At 36.3% G+C, this 23302-nt stretch overlaps 1 protein-coding gene across 2 annotated transcripts in view; it reads right to left on the reverse strand.

Annotated features, from left to right (window-relative positions):
• The window catches only part of LOC126820645 (protein dispatched homolog 1), an 80043-nt gene that overhangs the window by 20131 nt on the left and 36610 nt on the right, over positions 1-23302 (reverse strand). The window contains exons 1-2 of one of the 2 annotated variants that reach the window (XM_050548717.2): positions 13996-14612; positions 1745-1868 (exon numbers count right to left, since the gene is read on the reverse strand). In XM_050548717.2, the coding sequence (XP_050404674.1) occupies positions 1745-1868; positions 13996-14000 (129 nt within the window). In that variant the 5' untranslated portion in view covers positions 14001-14612. Of the gene's footprint in view, positions 1-1744; positions 1869-13995; positions 14613-23302 lie in introns of those variants that run through there. The other variant, XM_050548716.2, reaches the window with a different exon arrangement.

The raw sequence follows: 23302 nt of genomic DNA on the forward strand, positions 1-23302 counted from the left end.
GACTATTGCCCTGTGTGAAGAAGTCATATTTTACTTTTAATGTAGGCAAAACCTACTTACATAGTGACATACTGACCAACTCAACTACCACAAATATGTAAGTACAGAACGAGTGTAAAGATAGGTTGCCAGGCAATGAACCATATGCCCATAGCAGCTAATTCATCCAAGCAGTCCATTAGTTTTGTCGCACTATGAATCTTTAAGTAAATAAACAGTTGACAAAATTTTATGACATTATCAAGGGCAATAACTCTATAAATGGTTATTAGAAATGGGTGTAATTTTAATTCATCATAAAAATCAAAACAAAGAACATAAATTTCAAATAGATCACTTAATGACTTTAGCTGTTGAAGCATTTACAAGTTTCTACAAAGTTTACAATGGTCATAATTCTAGAACTACGCAAGTTACTTCTAAAATGAAATGGGATTTAAAGTCCTGATTTTCCACAACATCTGGGCAATTTAAGACTTGTATAGCAATGTGCTATGAAGAAACTTTTACCCAACTCGTCATCAATTTCCAAATGTCAAGGATTGTTCTACATGCCTGGGACCACATACTTTTTGGGTCCATCCAGTGTTTGAAATCGGCTTCCAGATGACAAATTCCGCTTAAAATTTTCGGTTCAAGTCTAGTAATCTAATCTAAAGACAATTGTCAAGCCAGTATCATGATTCATTCTCTCATTTAGCGACCAAATACTTTCCTTCTTGTATCTGTACTGCTCTGTATAAATTTTTCAGTGATCAGTTGAGTTCAAATTTATCATGTAGGTCAGTGTGAACATCGCCATTTCAAGTTTATTGAAAGTAGCGATGAAGGTTATATCAGACGAAAAACATAAGGAAATCATTCAAGTTTACATTTTATGCATCAAGTTTCAGTTTCACTTTCAAGAAAGTCCACAACATTAAGTACTTTTGCCCAATCGGATTCACTAAGCAGACGATCCGTACAAGATGAGGTGATTAGTCAGTTGCCATCTGTCAAGAATGACAAGAAATAGGGGACACGTTTGAGAAACATCAGTGCCTCTGATCTTAGTTAAGGTCTGCAGATGTATTTCAGTTCAAATTCTTCAGACTTATCTCACTTCAAAATGCTAATGATTCAGCACTCCTGACTAGCAAATCAACATAGCAATTTTGCTCAGGAGAAGTAATAGATGTTCCATAGTACAGAATTCATGTTATCAATACAAAACTAGGCATATGAATAAAGTTAAATTCAACAGCAAACTACAAAGATAGATTGCTAGGCAATGAACTATATGCCCAGAAGCTCAGTTCTCTGAGCAGTCCATAAAGGTTGTCATAGTGTGATTTTTCTGTGGGTAACTACATGTACATCTTGCTAAGTCAAACTATAACAGTCCAACATTTCAAGATGAGTGTTACCTTGACCAAAGGGTCTGTGCTGAACATGGACATTGACACGCACCCATGACACCATCTACTAAAGACATACACCCATAACACCATCCACTTAATTACCAAGGGACATTTGAATGATATTTCAGTTTGTTGATGTATCTCAAATTACTGCAATTAAATACCGACATCTGGTTCAACACTGGTTGAATTTCTGTTACTAAAAGTAAGTACAGGAGAACCACACAACACATAACCAAATAGAAACCCAGAAGATAAAGCTGTAGACAAGATAAAAAAAATAATACAGTATTAATACATGTAAATAATAAAAGTACTATCAAATCAAGTACATGTATACTTACAGCCAAAGGATCTGAAAAGTCAGGCTGTTCGCCCACAGTGATTGACACAACCAAACAAGTAACAGCAACAACCAATACCACCACCAGAACAATACATGGATAATGTGCCAGGATGCGGGCATAGCTGTAATAAAAATTAATTAATTTTTCAATGATGCATAATGTAAGATTTAGATAAAGGAGTGGACACTTCTCGCTATAATAATTTAAAAATAGATAATGAAAATCAATAGGGTTATTCCTCTCAAAATCCTAATGCTTCACACTAAATTTGTACAAAATCTGTTAAGATAGGTTGCCAGGCAACAAAACATACGCACACAGCAGCTAAGTCGTCTGAGCAGTCAAAAAGGGTTGTCACATATTTTTTCTTTTGTCAGTAATGAAAACATTTACAACACACTAAAATCTGATAGCGAGTAACAACCCATCAAGTAATTATCAGAAATCATTAGAATTTGTTTTGATTGTTTGTTTCATGGCCTTAATCAATGTGTATAAATTCATATTAACTTTAGCCTCTAGTGCATCCAAAAGATTTCTCAAGTAATCAAGGACCATAACTCTTGCAGTAATTATTGGAATTCAATAGGCTTCTTCGTCTCATGACCTTAAACACTGTGTATAAATTAAAGTCAATCGGATATTAACTTTAGCCTCTTAGAACGGGCCATAACTCGGGCAGTAATTATCGGAAATTGTTGAAAATCAATAGGCCTCTTCATCTAATGACCATTAACACTGTAAAAATTTAAGCAATTGTCGGTGCCAGACCGACGGACGGGGACAACAGGAACATACGACCACATTTCAACGTGGGCGTATAAAAAAGAACATATTCAAAATTTCAGTCAAATTACTTCCTTCTGACCGAAGAATAGCGTAGTCTCGACTTTCATTAGTATGATAAAAAACAAAGTCTTGATTATCTATTTTTTAAAAATATATCTTTAAACATACATTATGCAATAGCTAAATCTGCCTATTGCAGATCTTTCTTTAGGCTTGAAATGTTATCTAAATTATTAAGTAGACATTAATTAACTTATCCAGACCATAATCAACTCTCGGTGTCATTGGATATCTCTGATATTAAGTAGATTTGAACGGTTCAGCCATATTAAAAAATGGAGGTATGAGACTTAGCTTCGAACAACCAGTACGTTGGTTGCAATTAGTGCACATCTTGTCAAACCTTCAAAGGCTAATATTTTCACTCACAATAGCGTAATTTGAATAAAATTTTCAAATTATTCATTTTACATTATCTATTTTGGGACTTTTATAGCAAGAATGGCTAACTCTTTACTTTGTTTCAATCTGTTCAAAATTACAAACATCCAATGCGCTAGAGAGTTGATTATGGGCTTGTCATGTGAATAAATCTCTAATTAATCATTTATATATAACATTTGAGGCCAAACCAAAGATCTGTAATGGGCAGATTTACCTATTACATAATGCATCTTTAATAAATTCTATAATAGAGTATGTGATAAGCTTCAAACATAATTTTCTTACATTACTTTACAAGTACAATAAGATAAAACACCAAAATTTCTTGTAACACATAGCTGATTATACATGTAAGTTACACTAGACTGATACAACGTGCTGGAAATCTCCCCCTTTTTTCATGGGTTATTTCCTGTATTGTTAGTATCACTACACTGCACAGCACAGTGGACACGTAAAGCTGTCCCCTGCAGATCTCTTCAATACATACATTGTACCTGTACATCTGATAATATTGTGTGTCTTTTTTATGTGTGGTGCCGTCCTCCTGCACTAACTAATATAACTTTAACACAATAACAAAGAAAGATGAAACTTTTGATGAAAATATAGAGTTAGCCAGTGAAGTGGGACATATAAATACAGTGTTTAATTGCATTGTAGTAGCAATATGACATCACTGAGAAAGTTGTCCAACCAGGGACACATTTTCTATTTTATTTCATTGAAAAGTCATCAACCCTGAACAGTCAAGTAAAGATGATTGTTAGTACATCAGGTACATGTAATTAATGTTTGAAATATGCAAGTCTCTGGCAAATATCACCTAGACATTTATCAACAAATATCCTAGTACAAGTAAAACTAATTCTATTTACAACATACTCCGTTAAAATACAAAGAGGCTTGGCTCCTTTCATTTAATTGTAAATATTATTCTGAATGCAAATGACTATTCTGAACCGACTGGGTTAATAAAGACGGGTATACACCAAACAGTGTGTTGTGAGGGAAATTTTGCCTGGACAGCATTGCTATGGCCTGCTCTTATTTCCAAATGTCAAACTGATCAAGTGCCATAACTCTGGCAGTAATTATCGGAAATCGTTGGAAATCAATAGGCTTCTGCATCTCATGACCTAAAACACTGTGTATAAATTTAAAGTCTATCAGATATTCACTTTAGCCTCTAGAGCGTCAACAAGATGTTTCAAAGAGATCAATGGGCTTCTTCGTCTCATGATCTTAAACACTGTGTATAAATTTAAAGGCAATCGGATATTAACTGTAGCCTCTAGAGCGTCCACAAGATTTTTTGAAGTGATCAAGTGCCATAAATTAGGCAGTACATGTAATTATCAAAAATCGTTGAAAATCAATAGTCTTCTACGTTTGATGAAATTAAACACTGTGTATATATTTAAAGTCAATCGGATATTAACTTCAGCCTCTAGGGCATACACAATATATGAAAACATTTCTACCACATTAACAAAATTTTCAGAAAAGGGGGTGTATTTCAAGAGCAGCAGATCTTGAAACACTGAATATCAATAGGGTTTGTCCTCTCATGGTATGCTTTATACCAAGTTTGAAAACAATCCACTAAAAATTGTAGCTTCTTATAGCGTCAACAAGGTTTTGGGAAAAGGGGCGTCAACTCTGCAATGGCAGTTCACAGAACACTGAAAATCAATTGGGTTTGTCCTCTCATGATCCCAAAGTTTTACACAAGATTGTCAGAGGGTATTCGCTCCCATAACCCTGACAGGTTGCTACTACTGATACATGTAGCTTGGGATAGAATTCTGAACAACAGCAAAAAAAGTTCAAATTCTTACGACGCTCCCCAGACCCCCAACCGGTTTATTAGTGGATCCGTTAGAAAATCTTGACCCCCTTTAACCTTCCCACTTCATCCTCGCCTTATTAAATAAATAATGTAACAATTGCATGTAATATATTAAACTTACCACTTCATAGGAGCCATTTCGCCACAATACACGAATTTGTACAACCAGCAAGTCGAATGCTTTTTAAGTACAACCTACTCTGATAGTAATCAGGTTTACATTAGGTTTCATATGACAAATTACAAATTATATCTGTCATAGAGAAACTGTAGTAATGTGACTATATACAATGTACGCCTCTAATATTAAGGTGAAGGTATATCTGATCAACAACACTTATGACTTCAATCACTTCATTATTCCAGCCTCTTAATTATTATTAGACCGACCTTCTAGAGAAAGAAGTTTTAAAAAAGGAAAAAGCAAATTGACAACACATATTAATTAATTGTACATTCATTTTTAACAGAAAATACTCATGGTGGAACTAATTCATGGTTTTGATATAGTGAAACTGATACACCTGTTAGAATCAAAGTAATTATGTTCTAAAGCATCAACCAATCAAACTGCTTATCTCGGCTTAGACTTAGCCCAAAATGCTAATAATTCAACTCAGTCAAGACATGCACCCAAAGAACAACTACACTGTACAATAAGTTTGAACACTTTACCTGAACTAAAAGCTGAGTTATTGTGTTCCAAAATCTTGACTTACCGCTACTAAGCCTGAGCATAAAATGTTCATCATCAAACTTAGTCAAGGCACAGGTACATGTATTGTTGTAATGAAACTATACATCAAGTTTCACCACTGACCAAATTGATTATCACACTGACCAAATTGATTATCACTACTTATATAGCCTATACAGAAAATGATCATGATCTAACTTATTCAAGGTATTGATTTAATGAAACTATACTCAAGAGTTTCATCATTTTGACTTTATCATTACCAGTATTAAGACTTTGTACATTGTACTTTTTACATATAATCAATGGAAAAGACATTGTAGCAATGCATTTAATATTGGCAGCGATACCCTTTCATAAAGGCATGGCCATTTGCTGCTCTGTCTGTTGTGAAAAGCGTTCAGCCCAACAAAAATTTTGGGAAAAGTTGGAGCCGGGTAAAGAAATCAGAATTAACATTGAAGTCAATAGGGAAATTAATGGCGGTCTGCATCCCAATATTACAAATGGAGTTTTCTCCCTTTGACACTCTGTCATGCCAGACAAAATTGTAAGTACCGGTAATCATTAATTGAGAGAGGGAGAGAAATTGAATTGAACACACACTCAACACAAACTAAGTCATATTTGGACTAACACACGTATGGTTTAATTCTATTTCAATAATTTGCTTGCGCGTAGGGATCTTTAAAGCAGCGGGAGGAAACCAGAGGACCTGAAGAAAACCAAAAAGATTTTCAATACATGCTGGGAATCAAAATCCCACCACTTGACTGAATGACAGACCTTAAAATCTAAAGCACACAATGTCATAATAAACCATTTAGCCACACCTCACACATAAATTCTGAATTTCATCATTAAATAGTGCACCAAATACAAATTAAATAGCACTACTTAATTCATTGTAAAAATCTGGCCATGAGTTCAACCGTTTGGCTCCTTATATACATGTAGGCCTGCAGCCGATATTTCTAGCTTGCTTAGAAATACATGTACATTGTACAATTCCTCTACATGGTCCTCCCTAATAAACAAACTACATGTATACATTTCTGGAAAGCTTATAGCACCAGGAACACAAATCCAGAGAGTTCCAAGATAAATGTCTGCACTAACTCGATTTAGGGCCAGATGAAAATTGTGATAATTTTCAAGTAAATGCTCTATTTATACTAACAATTGTGAAGTTGACATAAAATTAAATATTGGCGAAAACACCCAATGCCTTCATCCTCGACAAAGAATATGCTATTGGATAAATTTTGATTTAAACCAAAATGCAGAAAACATAATGGACAAGGGAGCATACAGAATTTTGGAAATCCATTAAAGATAATAGAGAGTTATCTCCCTTTCTGTCAAATTGATAACAGTACATGTATTTCAGGTGTGTATTGACTGCTGATGCTCTATGAGGCACAAGACCATGTGAGAGCACATAAGCCCAATATTTATATCGGTAATGGGGTCCCAGGGGACTGCAAGGGTTGGTGAGCGGATGTTTACCCAGACATTTTGGGTGGAGCACCTAGTCTGATGAGCAAAGAGATACAATGTATGTTGACATTGGTTGATCAACATGTCTCTGAAGTAATGGAGACCGAACTCTGTCCGTAGTTTTGTAAATTGCATTGAAACCACGTGATTTTTTCCACTAAAACATAAACCCACACCCACATACCCTTTCAATTAGACCCTACATTATTTTTACTACATGGATGTAGGGGGCCAATCTCAGTTGGGAATTGGGAATTGGGGTTTGGGGGGGGGGGGGTCTGACCCTATTTGCCCGAAAAATTTCTTTGTCACCCAAATTTTCTGAATGAATCAATCATTAACTAAAATGAATTTTCCACAAAGCTGTAATGGTTTTTTATTTTTAATGAATTACACAATTATACAATAATATTTCCATGAGATATGGTCGCATTCTCCACTCTCTGATGCTTGTGCCTGAAAAACTGAAATACATTGCCCGAAAAATGGACGGTTCAAGGAATCTGGGAGGTGGGGAGGGGGGGCATATAAGTTCTCCCAAAACAGTATTCCTACTAAAATATCTGTAAACTTTTAGTTCAGATAAGATTTGGGGCTAAATATTTGAATTGAAACAAAGCATCTACAGTGCACTCTGTCACATCCGACATCGTACGGGATCGTTACAATATGTTGGATTACGCAGAGTGTCGGAATACCCATTTTTCTCAAAACCGGAAATATTTTAACTTCGAAAACCAGAAGTATTATTATAATGTAGCTTTGAACATAGAACTTCGAATCACCAGAAAGTTATTCCCTTTAAAACTGATAAACCTTTCTGTACATGTACATTCAAAATTTTATTACATTAATTTTTATTTCATTTAACATGCGTAGGCATTTTGAATAGGTCAAGTCTGTCGTTAATTTATTTTCTTCACGGTCCTCAGTTGATTGCACTCTTGTCTTTCCTATCATGTGTTCATTGATAATGGGGGTACTCGATTGAACCATACAATCCATGATTGAACGTTCCGGAATTGAATTCTCACTATGTAATTTTCTCACTAAAACAGATATATGGCAAATCCTAAATAATACTGTATGGGAGTGGCAATTGTAATGAAGAGGAAAAAAATCAAATGGAGTTTAATGCCTAGCTGTTCAGTATCAACCGGGATAATGAAGATGTACATACGCCCGCCATACATTATGCTATAGGGGGAATTTGGTCCAAACAGCAATGTCACAGCCCCACCCCCACTTCCTGCACCACTGACAAGGTGAAACAACGCTGGAAAGTTTGGGGAACTGTCTAGGTCAACACAGGGATTTGTGAGCCACGGACAAGGGGGAACCACGCCAGACTAGGATCAAACCCTGGGCTGCCCGATAAGTGAGCCAGCCCTTTACTGAGTCACTGCGGCTCCCTTGCACTCTGATGATGACATTTACATACTAGCTGTACACGTACAATGCCCCCCCCCCATCCCAACTATCATGTACATTTGTATGACGTATGCTCATCTTCATTATACGGGTTGGTGAAGAACAGTAAGACATTAAACTCCATTTGATTTTTTTTTCTCTTCATTACAATATTGTCACTCCCTTTACAGTATTATTTAGTTTTGGCCATATCTATTTTAGTGAGAAAACTAAATACATGTATGTTTCAGGTTAAATATTTGTTAGACCTTTAGCCTCAAATCCTATCTGAAAAAAAATTTGAACTTATATAGGCCCTAGTCTGTAGTTAAATCCTATTCAGTTTATTGAATAAATTCTTTAAACAAAATACTATTATCAATAATTATTGCTATTTTCCATAAAGGGAGATAACTCCTTTTACCATAAATGGATTTCCGAAATTCTGTATGTCAGGGGCGGATCCAGATGGGGGTTGGGGGTCGCCCCCCCCCCCCCCCTGCTCAGCTACATAATTTTTTTTGTAAATCAACACTCTTTATGAGAAAAGTTTCTCGGTCGTGTGCTTTATCCTTTATCGTCAGATGTGGGACATGGTGGGCACTCAGAGCACGAGATAATGATATAGACATTATTTGATGTCACAATTAATGCTTTGCATCCATGAAATTGAATCACAATGTCATTGGGTCAATTCAAGTCCTGGGTTAAGGTGGTGTAGTGTCTAACACCAGTTAGATCAGTGTAGCACTGGTGTTAAAAAAATCTCAGTTCAAGTCGTTTATTACAACACTGGTGTAAAAGTGCAGACGACAAGAAGGGAATTTCTTTTACGGCTCTTAGATTTAGTTTTAAGGCTTAAAATGATTTTTTTTATCCATATACAGCCAAAACATAAGATAAAGAATATGTTGATCGCAGACCTGCTAACACCAGTTATACACCACTAGAACACAACCTTAACACAGGCGTAACCCGGGACTTGAATTGACCCACTGTATTAATTCATAATAAAAATTGACGTCAATCGAGGTGTTGAATTTCTGTTTAAAAAGCTCAATGTGTATGTATATACGCCAAAATAACGATATAGACCATGCGGGAGGGGGGGGGGGTTACATTGTCTCAGGAACCTGGCAACCCTCCCCCCACCTGCAAAAATTCCTGGATCCACCCCTGTATATTCCCCCTGTCCTTTATGGTTTCTGCATTTTGCTTTAAATCAAACTTTAACTAATAGCATATTCTTTGCATAGGATGAAGGCATCGGGTGTTTTCGCTAATATTTAATTTTTATGTCAACTTCACAATTGTTAGTATAAATATAGCATTTACTTGACAATTATCACAATTTTCATTTGGCCCTAAATCGAGTTAGTGCAAACTTTTTGCTTGGAACTCTCTGGATTTGTGTTCCTGGTGTTATAAGCTTTCCAAAAATGTATAGTTTGTTTATTGACCTAGTAGTGGAACTTCATGCCTAGAAATTTTTGCTGCAGGCCTAATAGCGAATATACCCTCAAACAAACAACCTTTCTCTTTATATATATTGATTTAATTTAGATACTTTAATTCTGGTTACAATGTCCTGGTCATGAGAAATATGCATGTACTTTATGATAAAGATATGTTCTCTGGGTCATACAGATGACCTAATTATGCTTAAAGTAACCATCTTTAAGTAGCTACAGTGGACTCTGTCACATCCGACATCATACGGGATCGTTAAAATATTTCGGATCACACAGTGTGTCGGAATACCGAGCTTTCTCCAAAACCGGAAATACTGTAACTTCGAAAACCGGAAGTATTTTTATATTTTAGCTTCAAATCACCAGAATGCTATTCCCTTTAAAAATGATAAACCTTTCTGTACTTTCAAAATTTTATTACATTAAATAATTAACAATAACAATCGTTTCTTACTGCAGTTTAAATTATCGGCAAACTTCTGTTTAAATTCATCTTTACACTTTAATATGTCTGACACTGTAGTTCGGCCAATTGAATACTTAAAGATACATTATGGGAGATTCGATAACGAGTTGGCAGTTCTCACTATAATAGTTCAAAACTAGATAACGTAAAGGCAATTTGCTGAAAATTTCATTCAAATTGATCCACTATGAACCGAAAACTAAACGAATGAAATTTCTGCCTAGCCTCGGTCACATTACTAAAGTCAGTACAATAAACAGCATAGTCTCGATTATCTATTTAATCGTTTAATCGAGAAGGAAAGTTATGCAGTAAATCGGCTCACAATCCACTAAAGATCGCAGGCTAGCGATGCCATCTAGAGTTGATTATGGTCTGGATAGGTTAATTAATGTCTAATTAATAATTTAGATAACATTTCAGACCTAAAGAAAGACCTGCAATAGGCAGATTTAGCTCTTGCATAATGTATGTTTAATGGCTAATTCCTTCTGCGCAGGTCGTGGAACTTTCTCGAAATCTGCTATAAGTTGCCGCTTTACATCTAATGTCAAATCTGTTCAGGCACGCTTTGCAGGACGTTCAGACATTTTGAATACAATAATGTATAATGATTCTTCAATCGCGGCAATTTTTATATAATGTCGCGGTATTTGACATGAGTAACTAAAATCAAATACCAAGCGCACTCTTACAAGAGATTATAAACTGTAAAATAATCAACAAAGAATTTATAACATTATCAAAGTAATCAACACAGACCAGAGCTTGCGAGTTTTAATCTCACCGATAATTGATTGGTGATTGCTTGTTAATCTTTTCTGGCTTCACACCCATTGAGTTTTAACCTCATTGGATGCTTCACACCCACCGTTTGAAGTACGGATTATACGGTGTCGATTCAATGGAAATTATGTGACGGGACGGCTGATTGATGTCGTAATCCAGAACATACAGAATCCGGATTTACCAGCGATTTTTTGGCTGAAGTAATAAGGAAATAAATCGGGACATGAAAATCATGTCGGATGTCACAGCAATCCGGAGTGATCAGACATCGGATGTGACAGAGTCCACTGTAATTTTCATTTTACAGAGGGTCATGACACTTGACATTTCCTGAATTATTCTTAAATTATTATCTACATGTAAATTATTCTTGCTAAGCATCCTAACAATTCTAATCATGGCAATTGGGACAAAGACTATGTTACAGTACAGGGTATCGTTGTTTTGAAAAAGGTTTATTGCACAACCATCGTCTATTGTGTTCACAATATGTAATATATCCCTGGAACAGAAAGTGGCATATATTTTCCTCTATAAAAGTTTTTTGTTCATTTTTCAACAATATCAAAGTTACAGTGTTCTCTATCAACAGTTCTCTAAAATGTATTATGAAATTTGATAAGAAACAACTACAAAGCAAATTAAGTGAACATGAGGATGGATATACATGTACATTGAGTTTTAACCTCATTGGATGCTTCACACCCACCGTTTGAAGTACGGATTATACGGTGTCGATTCAATGGAAATTATGTGACGGGACGGCTGATTGATGTCGTAATCCAGAACATACAGAATCCGGATTTACCAGCGATTTTTTGGCTGAAGTAATAAGGAAATAAATCGGGACATGAAAATCATGTCGGATGTCACAGCAATCCGGAGTGATCAGACATCGGATGTGACAGAGTCCACTGTAATTTTCATTTTACAGAGGGTCATGACACTTGACATTTCCTGAATTATTCTTAAATTATTATCTACATGTAAATTATTCTTGCTAAGCATCCTAACAATTCTAATCATGGCAATTGGGACAAAGACTATGTTACAGTACAGGGTATCGTTGTTTTGAAAAAGGTTTATTGCACAACCATCGTCTATTGTGTTCACAATATGTAATATATCCCTGGAACAGAAAGTGGCATATATTTTCCTCTATAAAAGTTTTTTGTTCATTTTTCAACAATATCAAAGTTACAGTGTTCTCTATCAACAGTTCTCTAAAATGTATTATGAAATTTGATAAGAAACAACTACAAAGCAAATTAAGTGAACATGAGGATGGATATACATGTACATGTACTTATACATCTAGAATGCTCAAATGAAAACAAAAACATTTAAAGAATTTTAACTTTCACTTTCGACAGTTTCAGTTTATAAACATAAGAATTTATAATGTTATATGTAATGGAATAATTTTTAACATATATATTAGTGCTACATAACATTTTATTGTCATGATATTCTACGTCATCTTTCATTATTCATTTCTACAATACAAAACAATAATCATTATATACTTCATTGAGTAAGGCGCTGGCTCACTAACCAGGACTTCTAAGGTTTGATCCAGAAGTCAAGACAGTTCCCCGAGATTTTCCGGCTTGGTTTTCCCTTGCCAGAGGGCTTGGGGCAAGGAAAGTGGCTAGTCGTTCGGTTGAGATCAAAAACCTGAGGTGTTCTGTACACATTGGTATTCATGTAAAAGAACCCTTTACAGTTGGAATTCAGTAGAAGAGTAGTCTGTAGTGCTAATGTCTGGGCAAAATTTCACTCATAGAACACTGTGTGGCATATGCCTGTCTTCCTTGGAGAAGCCGGTGCAGAAAAGTGGGACTTTAAACCCCATTTCATTGATACCCTTCTATAATCAACAAGGTACCAACCCTATAACAGTGTTGGGTGGTTTGGGTCAACAAAAACGCTTCAAACATTCCTGGTGAAATAGATGACATGGATTATATGGCATACCACACAGAAATAAGGAAAAGTGTTTCCTCATCTCCCCAAGTCACCCCTCAATTTTGACTGGCTTGTCGCCTTGCTAACACTGGCATTGCATGATCTCGTCATTTTCCCAGGAATATTAAACTACTGTAGTTAATATTCCTGGGAAAATGACTACTGCGCATGTCCAAAGCGAGCTATAGCCGGGGATGTTAAGCATTCCCGTTCAGACGGCCAAGATAAACAAGTTTAGAAAAAAAAGCATTCCCGAAGACAGCTCGTGCACAGAGTTTTTTAAACTGGTTTATTTGTCCCACCTTTGTGTTCAGACAGTCAAGTTAAACTGGTTTAACTATCGTAGGAGATTTTAAACCAATTCAACTTGAACATCCATCATAATCTGCGGCTTTGCTCAATTGTGTTTAAAACATACTTTCATCTTCATCTAGTTCTGAGGGTTGGACCGTTGGGGATTGGGAGAGGCCGCATAAGTGGAATAGCCTAGGGACTTTCGAATTCTTCATCTGAATATAACACATAACAGTATATAATCTCAATACAACATTGAATATCAAAATAAAGAAAACAACATCACTGATTCACTGGAATAAAAAAGATGTTCCAAGTACTGTTAAATGAATATGTAGCCTACAGATGTAGATGTATATCATGTACCTGATTATGATCCCCAAGTTCAGTTTATTCCCCCACCCGCCCCATAAACAGCGTAGAACAATTATATAGTTGAATTACACATAATATAGGCCTTTAAATGTATACGGTTATTTGGTCCATGCATTGTAAAATATAATTGCACACATTTGATGATAAACATGTGTTTGTTAGCATATTTTAATGATGTTATACGCTACTTACCTCATGATTATATTAGAGAATGTTGATAATTTATCAATGTTGAATAATCAGGACTTCTCTAAATTCCATTTGCTATTTACTTCAGCCATTGCTTGGATTAGTTGTATCTTTAATCGAGAATTCTCATAGTCATAACGCCATTTCACGTCCATTTAATATGTCGATCAGAAGCACGTTAAATAAATGTAAGCCAAGCCAAGTTGATAGTATTATTATTATTATACATTAATATCTTCTGTTAGTCTCACACATGGTTTTAATATGATAGTAAACGACTTGTTTACACGCAGATTCAGTTTTGGTTGATAACGGTATTGTCATGCATATTTTGCGGTTTAACTCGTCAATAGGTACAAAAGCTAACACCCCTCATCTTATAATGACACCAGATCCAACAGACAACGCCACCCACGCAATGTTGAAACACTTAAACACATTCTTTCAACTTGATTTCTTGTTCGGCCGTCATGCTACTGGCATCGGGTCTCCCTGTATTTTCCACAAGTAGACGAATAAGTCGCAAATACAGTTACAATGTCGGTAAACTAACACACGATATTGTGTCATCTAACCGTTTCATACCATTGACAATGTTTTGAAAGAACCGGTAGAGTGGATAGCGGAGCAGGCAAGTCCATTATCTAACAGGGGTGATAGGTTCACAGGCATCTCTCGTTTCATCCACAATACGTTTTGAGTTATGGATTATCGGAAATATAGTTCCGGTGTTGATAGGTTGAAATCATTTCCTGATAATTATTTCATATCTTTTAAGCCTGTGTAAATGAATTCATTTTAAAAAATAGATGCACTAAGTGAGTCATCTTATAATCGATCTGACTTCTGTTAAAGGTCACAAAACCTCAATTATTAAAAGATAAAAGCCCCAAATGATGAACAAGGTTATAATCTACAATGCAAATATCAGAATGAAGTATAGTGGTTGAAATTTTTAACTGGACGTACATTGAAGTACTTGAATACATTGATTTATATATTATTTTCCAGATTAAAGTAAAATTAGAAAGTAATAGTGCTATTTGAAAGATCGCGTTCGATTCACTGTCAGAAATATTTAATGTACATGTATTTTATTTCTAACACTATCACATCATGTCCTTTATGAATATTCTAGGGCATAGCAGGACATTTTTTTATTTTATTATTTTTTTATTTTTACATACTTATACTGACTGGTAGGCCAAGTTGCCCATCAGTCCACCAATTTGGCCTACCAGTCCAGTCAAACCATCCAAACCAGTTGGGAAAAGATTTTATGGACTACCAATGCCCTGGAACATCAACGTTCCACGGGAAAACAAGATACCCATGTCTCTAGATTATCATAACCACCTCAACCAGCGGCTGCCAGGCAGGATACGCCCACATTTTGCAAGAGATGGATAGAGAACAAGCTAAAAACAAACAGGATTTTTTGTACAATCAGCGGAAATAATTCAGAAAGTTATGGCCTGAAATGCCCAAATATCAACAGGAACTGAGATCTTTGGGATATAAAGATATGTTTTAAGTTTCATCAAAACTGGATAAAAATTGTGACCTCTAGAGGTTCCATAACCTTCGTAGCATACTTTTACACAATTTGCTTACAAAGTGCGGCCATTTTGTCCGGCAGTTTCATTTCGATTTTCCCGAAATTCGAATTCAACCTTCATTGTGTGGAATGGGGATATATTTAAACGGTTTTTAAAATCGGAAAAAAATTGTGACCTCAAGAGAATCCGCATGCTAAAAATGCGATTTTTCGAATAATCAGGAGCCATATCCAGGAAGTTACGTTTTAACGGTGATATATTCGAACGTTTTTTTAAATCAAATAATAATTGTGACCTCTAGATGGACCACAAGCTAAAAACGCGATTTTTTGTACATTCAAGGGCCATAATTCAGGAAGATACAATCCGATACGCGCGAATATCGAAAAGAAACAAGGCCTTTGGGGTATAAACATGTATTTCAACTTTCATCAAAATCGGATCAAAATTGTGACCTCTAGATGGTCCACAACCTTGATTTACCAGATGTTTACACTAATTTGCGTACGAGGGGCGGCCATTTTGTCCAGCAGTTTTGGCCCGATTTTCACGAAATTCCACGTCAACAAACATTATGGTGTCACGGTGATATATTCAACCGTTTTTTAAAATCGAATAATAATTGAGACCTCTAGAGTGACCACAACCTAAAAACAAGATTTTTCGTACAATCAGGGGCCATAATTTAGAAAGTTACGATTCGATATGCACGAAAATAGAAAGGAACCAAGATGTTTGGGTTATAAACATCCATTTCAAATTTCATTAAAATCAGATGAAAATTGTAACCTCCAGAGGATCCGCAACCCTGATACACAATATTTTGACACTATTTGCGAACGAGGGGCGGCCATTTTGTCCGTCAGTTTCAATCCGATTTTTACGAAATTCGAACTCAACCATCCTTAGGGTGTAACGGTGATATGTTCGAAAGAAACCGAGATCTGTGGGTTATAAACATATATTTCAAGTTTAAACTAAATCGGATAAAAATTGTGACCTCTACAGTGTTCACAAGCTAAAAACGTGATTTTTCGTACAATCAGGGGCCATAATCAATGAAGTTACAGTCCGAACATGCCAATATCGAAATGAACCGAGATCTTAGGGTGATAAACCTATATTTCAAGTTTCATTGAAATCGGATAAAAATTGTGACCTGTAGAGTGTTCACAAACAATTGTGGACGGATGGACAGACGGACAGGGGCGACGACAATATACGTCCACATGAAAATGTGGGCGTATAAAAACTTATGTGACCAGCGAAATCCTGAATGAAATTGTCTTAAACAATATTTTTTACAGTGCGGGTCTTGTGCTCTTTTTCCGATTCCTGGGTGACTTTTTGATGCGGGAAATCACCAATGCACCAAATTATTAGAGAGGCCCATCCCGACACTCGCTACCAGGTTCACTTTCCACTCAGGGCAACAACTTTAAGTCCCTTAAAAATGCACCGATATATATATATATATGGGCTTTGCCAACTTTGTTGAGCTTAAATATATATCACTACAGATTTCCAGGCTCTACAGAACGCAAATATTAATAATCTCTCCAATACTATGTAAAATTTATTTCAATTTATTTTTCAAAACCTATCGGTAAATGAGCTAATTTTAAACTTGACATCGGAAGTCTTCGTTCCAGGAACCAAGTGTATATGTCGCACAAGGCTAATAGATCTTCATATTTGAGGTTGGGGATACCACTCCAATACCACTCCAATATCACCACATACTACCCAATACTACAACATAATGGTGCCAAATGAGCATATTACTTGATCTTTTTCAAAAATAGTGAGATATATCGTGGGAAATGTACTTCAAATGTGATTACCTATGTCTGACTGTTCCATTTGCCTCCCTATATAATCCAAATCAAGCAAATAATAACCCAATACTACCAAATACTTATCAAATACTACCAAATACTACCCATTATTATGAAATACAAACCTAATATCGTCAAATCGTCCCGCCCCAGATTATACAGCAGCCGATCGAACTGATTCTATCTGGATAATGCACGTCGATATAAATATGAAGTTTGCTTTCAAGAATTCCTTGTAAAGTAGCTAAAACATTAAAGATACATGTATATTCCAACGAAAGTATTTATTTGCAATAAAGTATGGCATATTTAGTATATACGGAAAGTAAAAACACTCACTCTTACTAGAAAAATGTAAAGGTGTCACTAAAATGTGTTGATGGATAAATTAGTTTGAATATGTGTTTTAGTCCAAATATACCATCAAATCACACAGTTTGTACGCGGGAAGGCATCTTTAAATTAGACCAGATACACTGACGACATAATACGTATCAATGATAACGGAACTATATATAGCCTACATGAAACGTATAATCATTCTGCACACAGAGAACTATCTACTTCGAGAAAAAGCGGAGCTGTTGTTGGCAGATAGCGTAAGTTTAGTATGACGTATATAATAATACAATGTTTGGCAAATATTCCTTTTTCGAGGTTTGTCTCCCTTGTTTGTTTTTATTATGCGTGATGCGTTAATCACTTGCCCGTGAATTGTACAGCTCAGGGCGAATTCAGAAAAGGCCTTGGGGTTTAACACCCACTCGACACAAACTAGGTCATTTCAGGACACATGGTTCAATTTTATTTCAATAATGATAGGAGTCTTTAGTTGTGTGAGGAAACCGGAAGACCCGGAGAAAACCCACGAGGTTGAACAGGCCACTCTACCCCTTGTCACGTACAAGCGGAGAATCGAAACCATGTCACGTAACTTAATGACAGACCTTATGACCAAACGCACACGCGTTAAACCATTCGGCAACCATTTTGCTGAAAGGACTATTCACTAAAAACTTTACAGACTGATTGACTCTGTTTTGTATATATTGGTCCTGTACGTGTGGAATGTTATGGATGGTATTTAATTTTTTTAACTATATTATTGTATTGTTTGTACAGGTATTAGAACGAACTGTATAGTTTATCCAGGCCTGAATCCTGGCAGATAGCTCAGTGAGTAAGACGTTGATTCGCTGGAGGTCCGATGTTCGATGCCGGTGTCGGCCGAGAAAGTTCATCTGGATTGTCGTTCTCCTTTGTCAGTAGTGCATGACAGAGGGCCTGGCAAGGAACAACGTATAGTCGTCCGGATGGTCCAACAAACCGAGGTCACGTGTACACATTGGCGTGCACGTAAAAGAACCCTTGGCCGTTGGAAATCGATGTAGGAATGGGCCGTACTGCCGCTCGCTGTCAGAGCAAAATTTCCTTCATAGCACACTGTCGGAATAGAACAGTCGGACGTCATTTCCTGACAGATGGGTTGAAAAATGTATGGACTGCTAATTCATGAATCTGATGATAATACAGATAAAGTCCAGTGAATGTAGATTCTGCAGATATTATCAGCGAAGTGGAAATGAAATATTTTAATAACCCCCTGGAAAAATGCAGGCGGAAATTAGTGTCCTCAGAATTTCAGACATTAATTGGAATAGAAAATCAGTATTCTTTTGTTTGTAATCTTACATACTGAAGAAGTGACCGGTGTCGTACAAGAGGCAGGGCGGCTTGTCTTTCCAAAACACTAGATAATTTCGATATCTGACTTGTTTTGTATCTTCTGTATCTACAGGTTTAGAGCATAAATATATGCTTAGCATCTAAGGTAATGATAGTAATATAGATACCGATGATGATGACGATTATGGTAATGATGACGATGGTTGAATATAATAATAATGATGATGGTTGATTATGATAGTGATGATGGTAGTCGATTATGGTTTAATAGAAAACCGCTGTACTATTGCGTGACAGTAATTGTTATTTAAACCGTTCATATATCCAAATTCATCTCAGAATATCGCTCTGGTGTTTAGCAGGTTCGTTCTGCATTTAACCACCGCTGCAAATTACATTACTGAACGGTTATTTTTGAGAATGCAATTATCCGATATTTATCTTTCAAATATTCCATTATTTACATTTTATTGAAGACTTCGAAGTAGCCTATAATTTCATTATAGAATGGATAATTTAACTTTAATATCTACAAATCATAATCATTATTTTTGTTAGTCTTACATTTCGTAAACATTTTCATGAAAAAGGGATTTGAAGTGTACTTTTTGGATCCTAACATCAATGCTGAAGAACTGTATTAGTTCACCGTGCAATTTTCAATAGATGATGAATTATCTGAATCGAGGAAATTTCAGACTCGCGCTACACATTGTTATTAATAATGAAATTTGTTCTTTTTTCTATTTATTTTTGACATTGAGAATTGTGTACATAATTTGTCTATTACACGGTTCAATCTTCAGTCCTTATTTCCATTTGCCAGGTGCAGCAGGATCCTCGTTTGCTCATTTTACGCCCTGTCACCCGGGTGAATTATAATACAATTGTGTCCTTGCACAAGCTAATATAGTTATAAAAAAAGGACAGCCTCAATTTTTTCTGACTTCAACAAACCAGGATTGGGAGGTCACAATAATTATATATTCCCGATGAACACATGCATAGAGTCAGCTGTTTAGAGTCGGATATAATTGTTTTATGCATAAAGAAACTGATGAATTATGTGATGGCGCATGACTCGTGCGCCTATGTGCTGAACACAGACGCCCTTGCAGTGAAGTCAAAGGGGAATTTGTTTGGCCTCGGGGGCCCCTTTCATGGGCTAGATGGCCCTTCCTCTGGACCCTCGCTAAGAGTGTCTATAATATGTTTAATCCCCGGATCCATTCATTTGATTTGACAAAACTCGCAATGCCAATATTATCCGCGTGTTGTGTGTTTGGTTTGTGGTTTTGTCTTCCGGATTTTAGAATTAATAAAAGTGCTTTGGTTCTGTTCTGTAATAGTCAAAGAAGGCCAAATCTTGGCAACTGGAAAAGGCCAAATAGGCTTGTTATTACTTTAAGCAGATAAGAATAAGAAGAGACAAATATGGACCCTGATCGACAACAGAAATGAAGCTAGATAAGACCGAATTTGAATAAAATTATATCAATGATTATTGAAACAAAATAATATCTGTTATATTCTAATCTATATGGACACAAGATAAAAGTTACGTTTTTCATTTATGTAACAAATACACCCCAGGCATTACACATAACAGTCTGACATTGTTCTGCTGTCATTCGAGTAAAAGGATAATAAAATAGTTTATCCGCCGTATTTAACATGTTCAATACTCGGGTTATTATTTTCTCTTAGCCTACGTCAGACAAGCTTACATTATGTTTTAGACCAAAACATGGGATTATGAGTCTTTATTAGTGGACGTTACAGATTAGATTACCATTCTGTTTAGTGAATGTTAACTGGTTACCTGGCAAGGGACAACGTATAGTCGTTCGGATGGGACTAAAACCCGAGTTACCGATGACACATTGGCGTGCACGTAAAAGATCCCTTGGCAGTTGGAATTCGATGTAAGAGTAGGCAGTAGTGCCGCTGTCCGGGCAAAACTTCCCTCATAGCACACTGTATGGCATATGCCCGTCTTCATTAGCTCAGTCACAGGCATTTTGTAGGGTTTGAATCACGGCATCCCAGAAGCGAAAAGGAAAGTTTGTCCAGTCATTGGGACGATGCGCAAAACCATGTACGCGTTAGTATTCACGTAATAGAACCCTTAGCTGGAATTCGAAGAAGAGTAGGTGTAAATGCCACTGTCTGAGCAAACTGTTCCCATCTTATTGCATGCGTAAACATTAAAATGAAAACCAAGTCACGCTCCGCACTTACGTAATTGCCAATTGAGACCCTAATTTATCTGTCAGACACATAATTCGCAACCCAGTTCTTCTGTCCAGACATGGTCGAACGATTTCGACAGATTACAAACACAAAACAGGGGTAGGAGCCCCTAATCAAGGTACATTACATTGTATGTTGTAGACTGACGATGTGGTCGAAAGTAAAGCGTCCTTGGCAAAATCCGCTCTGATTTCTGTCTATTATATCGTTAATCATTAGTTGGTGTCTTAACCTATCGTTCATGAGAGTTTTTCGAGCCAAATCGACTGATCGTACTTATGTCGGGTGTTCGATCCCTGCATTGGCCGAGAAAGTTCATCCTGATTTTCCGACGTGGTTGCCCCTTGTCAGTGATGCAGGACGGAGGGCCTGGCAAGGACAGCTGTCTAGTCCTTCGGATGAGACGAAAAACCGAGGTCCCGTGTATACATTAGAATGCACGTAAAAGATCCCTTGGCAGTTGGAATTCGATATAAGAGTAGGCGATAGTGCCGCTGCCCGGGCAAAATTTCCCTCATAGCACACTGTATGGCGTATGCCCGTCTTCATAAGCCCAGTATAGGAGCAGAACAGTAGGACGTTAAACCACATTTCATTTCATTTCATTTCATTTATATCAAGCTTCAAAGCAAGTTGTTACTTATCAGGGTATACACCCCCACCCCACAATCATTGAATAAAAGAGATTACCGGTATCCATTCAGATATCAATACTATCACGAATGTGGGCTACTTACATAATATGTAAATCATGGGATTGTATAGTCTAAATTTAGAAATATGTAAACATGATATAGTATTTATACACCCAATCCCCGTTCCATTAAAATCAAACATGAATGTTTTAAATATAAGGCATTGCATAAATTCCTTCTAAAATACTCCCTTACATTGTAGCTCAAAACTACACATTAATCGCACGAATAAAAAACTATGTGACATTTAGCAATATCATTGTTTAAAACCTATGGATAAACTATGTCCATAAATAGATTTGTAGATATATTTTATCATTATCGCCATTTATGCAAACATGATTCAGAACTTTGTAAAGGTGTCTGCCTGCAAACGATCTTTGTTTGATTTCCAGCCTTGTAGATTGTCCCCAACGTCTCACCGGGGCCAATAATGTATTTCGAAATACACGCGTTTATAACCGAGATTGTATTCAAAACTAAAAGTCACAGGCATGGGTTTATTGGGATAGGAACGCCCTTATTGTGCCTATATGTGATTTACAAAATATTTGATTTTCTGTTAGTATTAAAAGGTAAGACGCTTTTCTGTTGACATTTTGTTCGCCTGAGGTACCCCTGACACCATTTACTTCAAACTAAAATTGTCTTATCTTACAATTCAGCGACTCAGTTCCATTCGATATGAAAACACATATTTCAACTTTTAAAAAATTGCCATAAATCACTGGCGATTTTTCACAATTCCTTGACATTTTGGAAATGTCTAGTGAAATAGTAAGGCTTTAAGGTGGAGACAACTTTGTCCCCATGTGGACTAGTAATTCTCCCCTCACCCATTGACTTCAATATTAAATCCACGACATTTCTTGGCCTTTTTACGTTTTTTTAACATTTCGATGATCTCAATTTTATAACCACAAAGAGCCCAACATGTCACAACCATATACATACCGACGCAGCGACCCATCTACATCATACTTCCCAGAATGTGACACTGCCCCGATTAGCCGCCATTTAAAACGCCCACGTGACCATTTTGGGGCGGGACTTATCGACTAAACACCGATTTGTTTAGACAACAGAGTAAAAATAACCCACGCACGTGTGTTTTATGTAAACAGGCCATGTCGCTGACACTCCCGTAAAAGCGATATATAATGCTATGGGTAATATTGCAATAAATTCTTTACTATTGTAAACTGTCTTTAGAGTTTCAATCTGTTTATCTTTCAAAACAAGGTTAGATACTCCTAAATTTGTTTTCGCAAACAAAACC

This window comes from Patella vulgata, chromosome 5 (genome assembly GCF_932274485.2).
Source record: "Patella vulgata chromosome 5, xgPatVulg1.2, whole genome shotgun sequence".
NCBI lineage: Eukaryota > Metazoa > Mollusca > Gastropoda > Patellidae > Patella > Patella vulgata.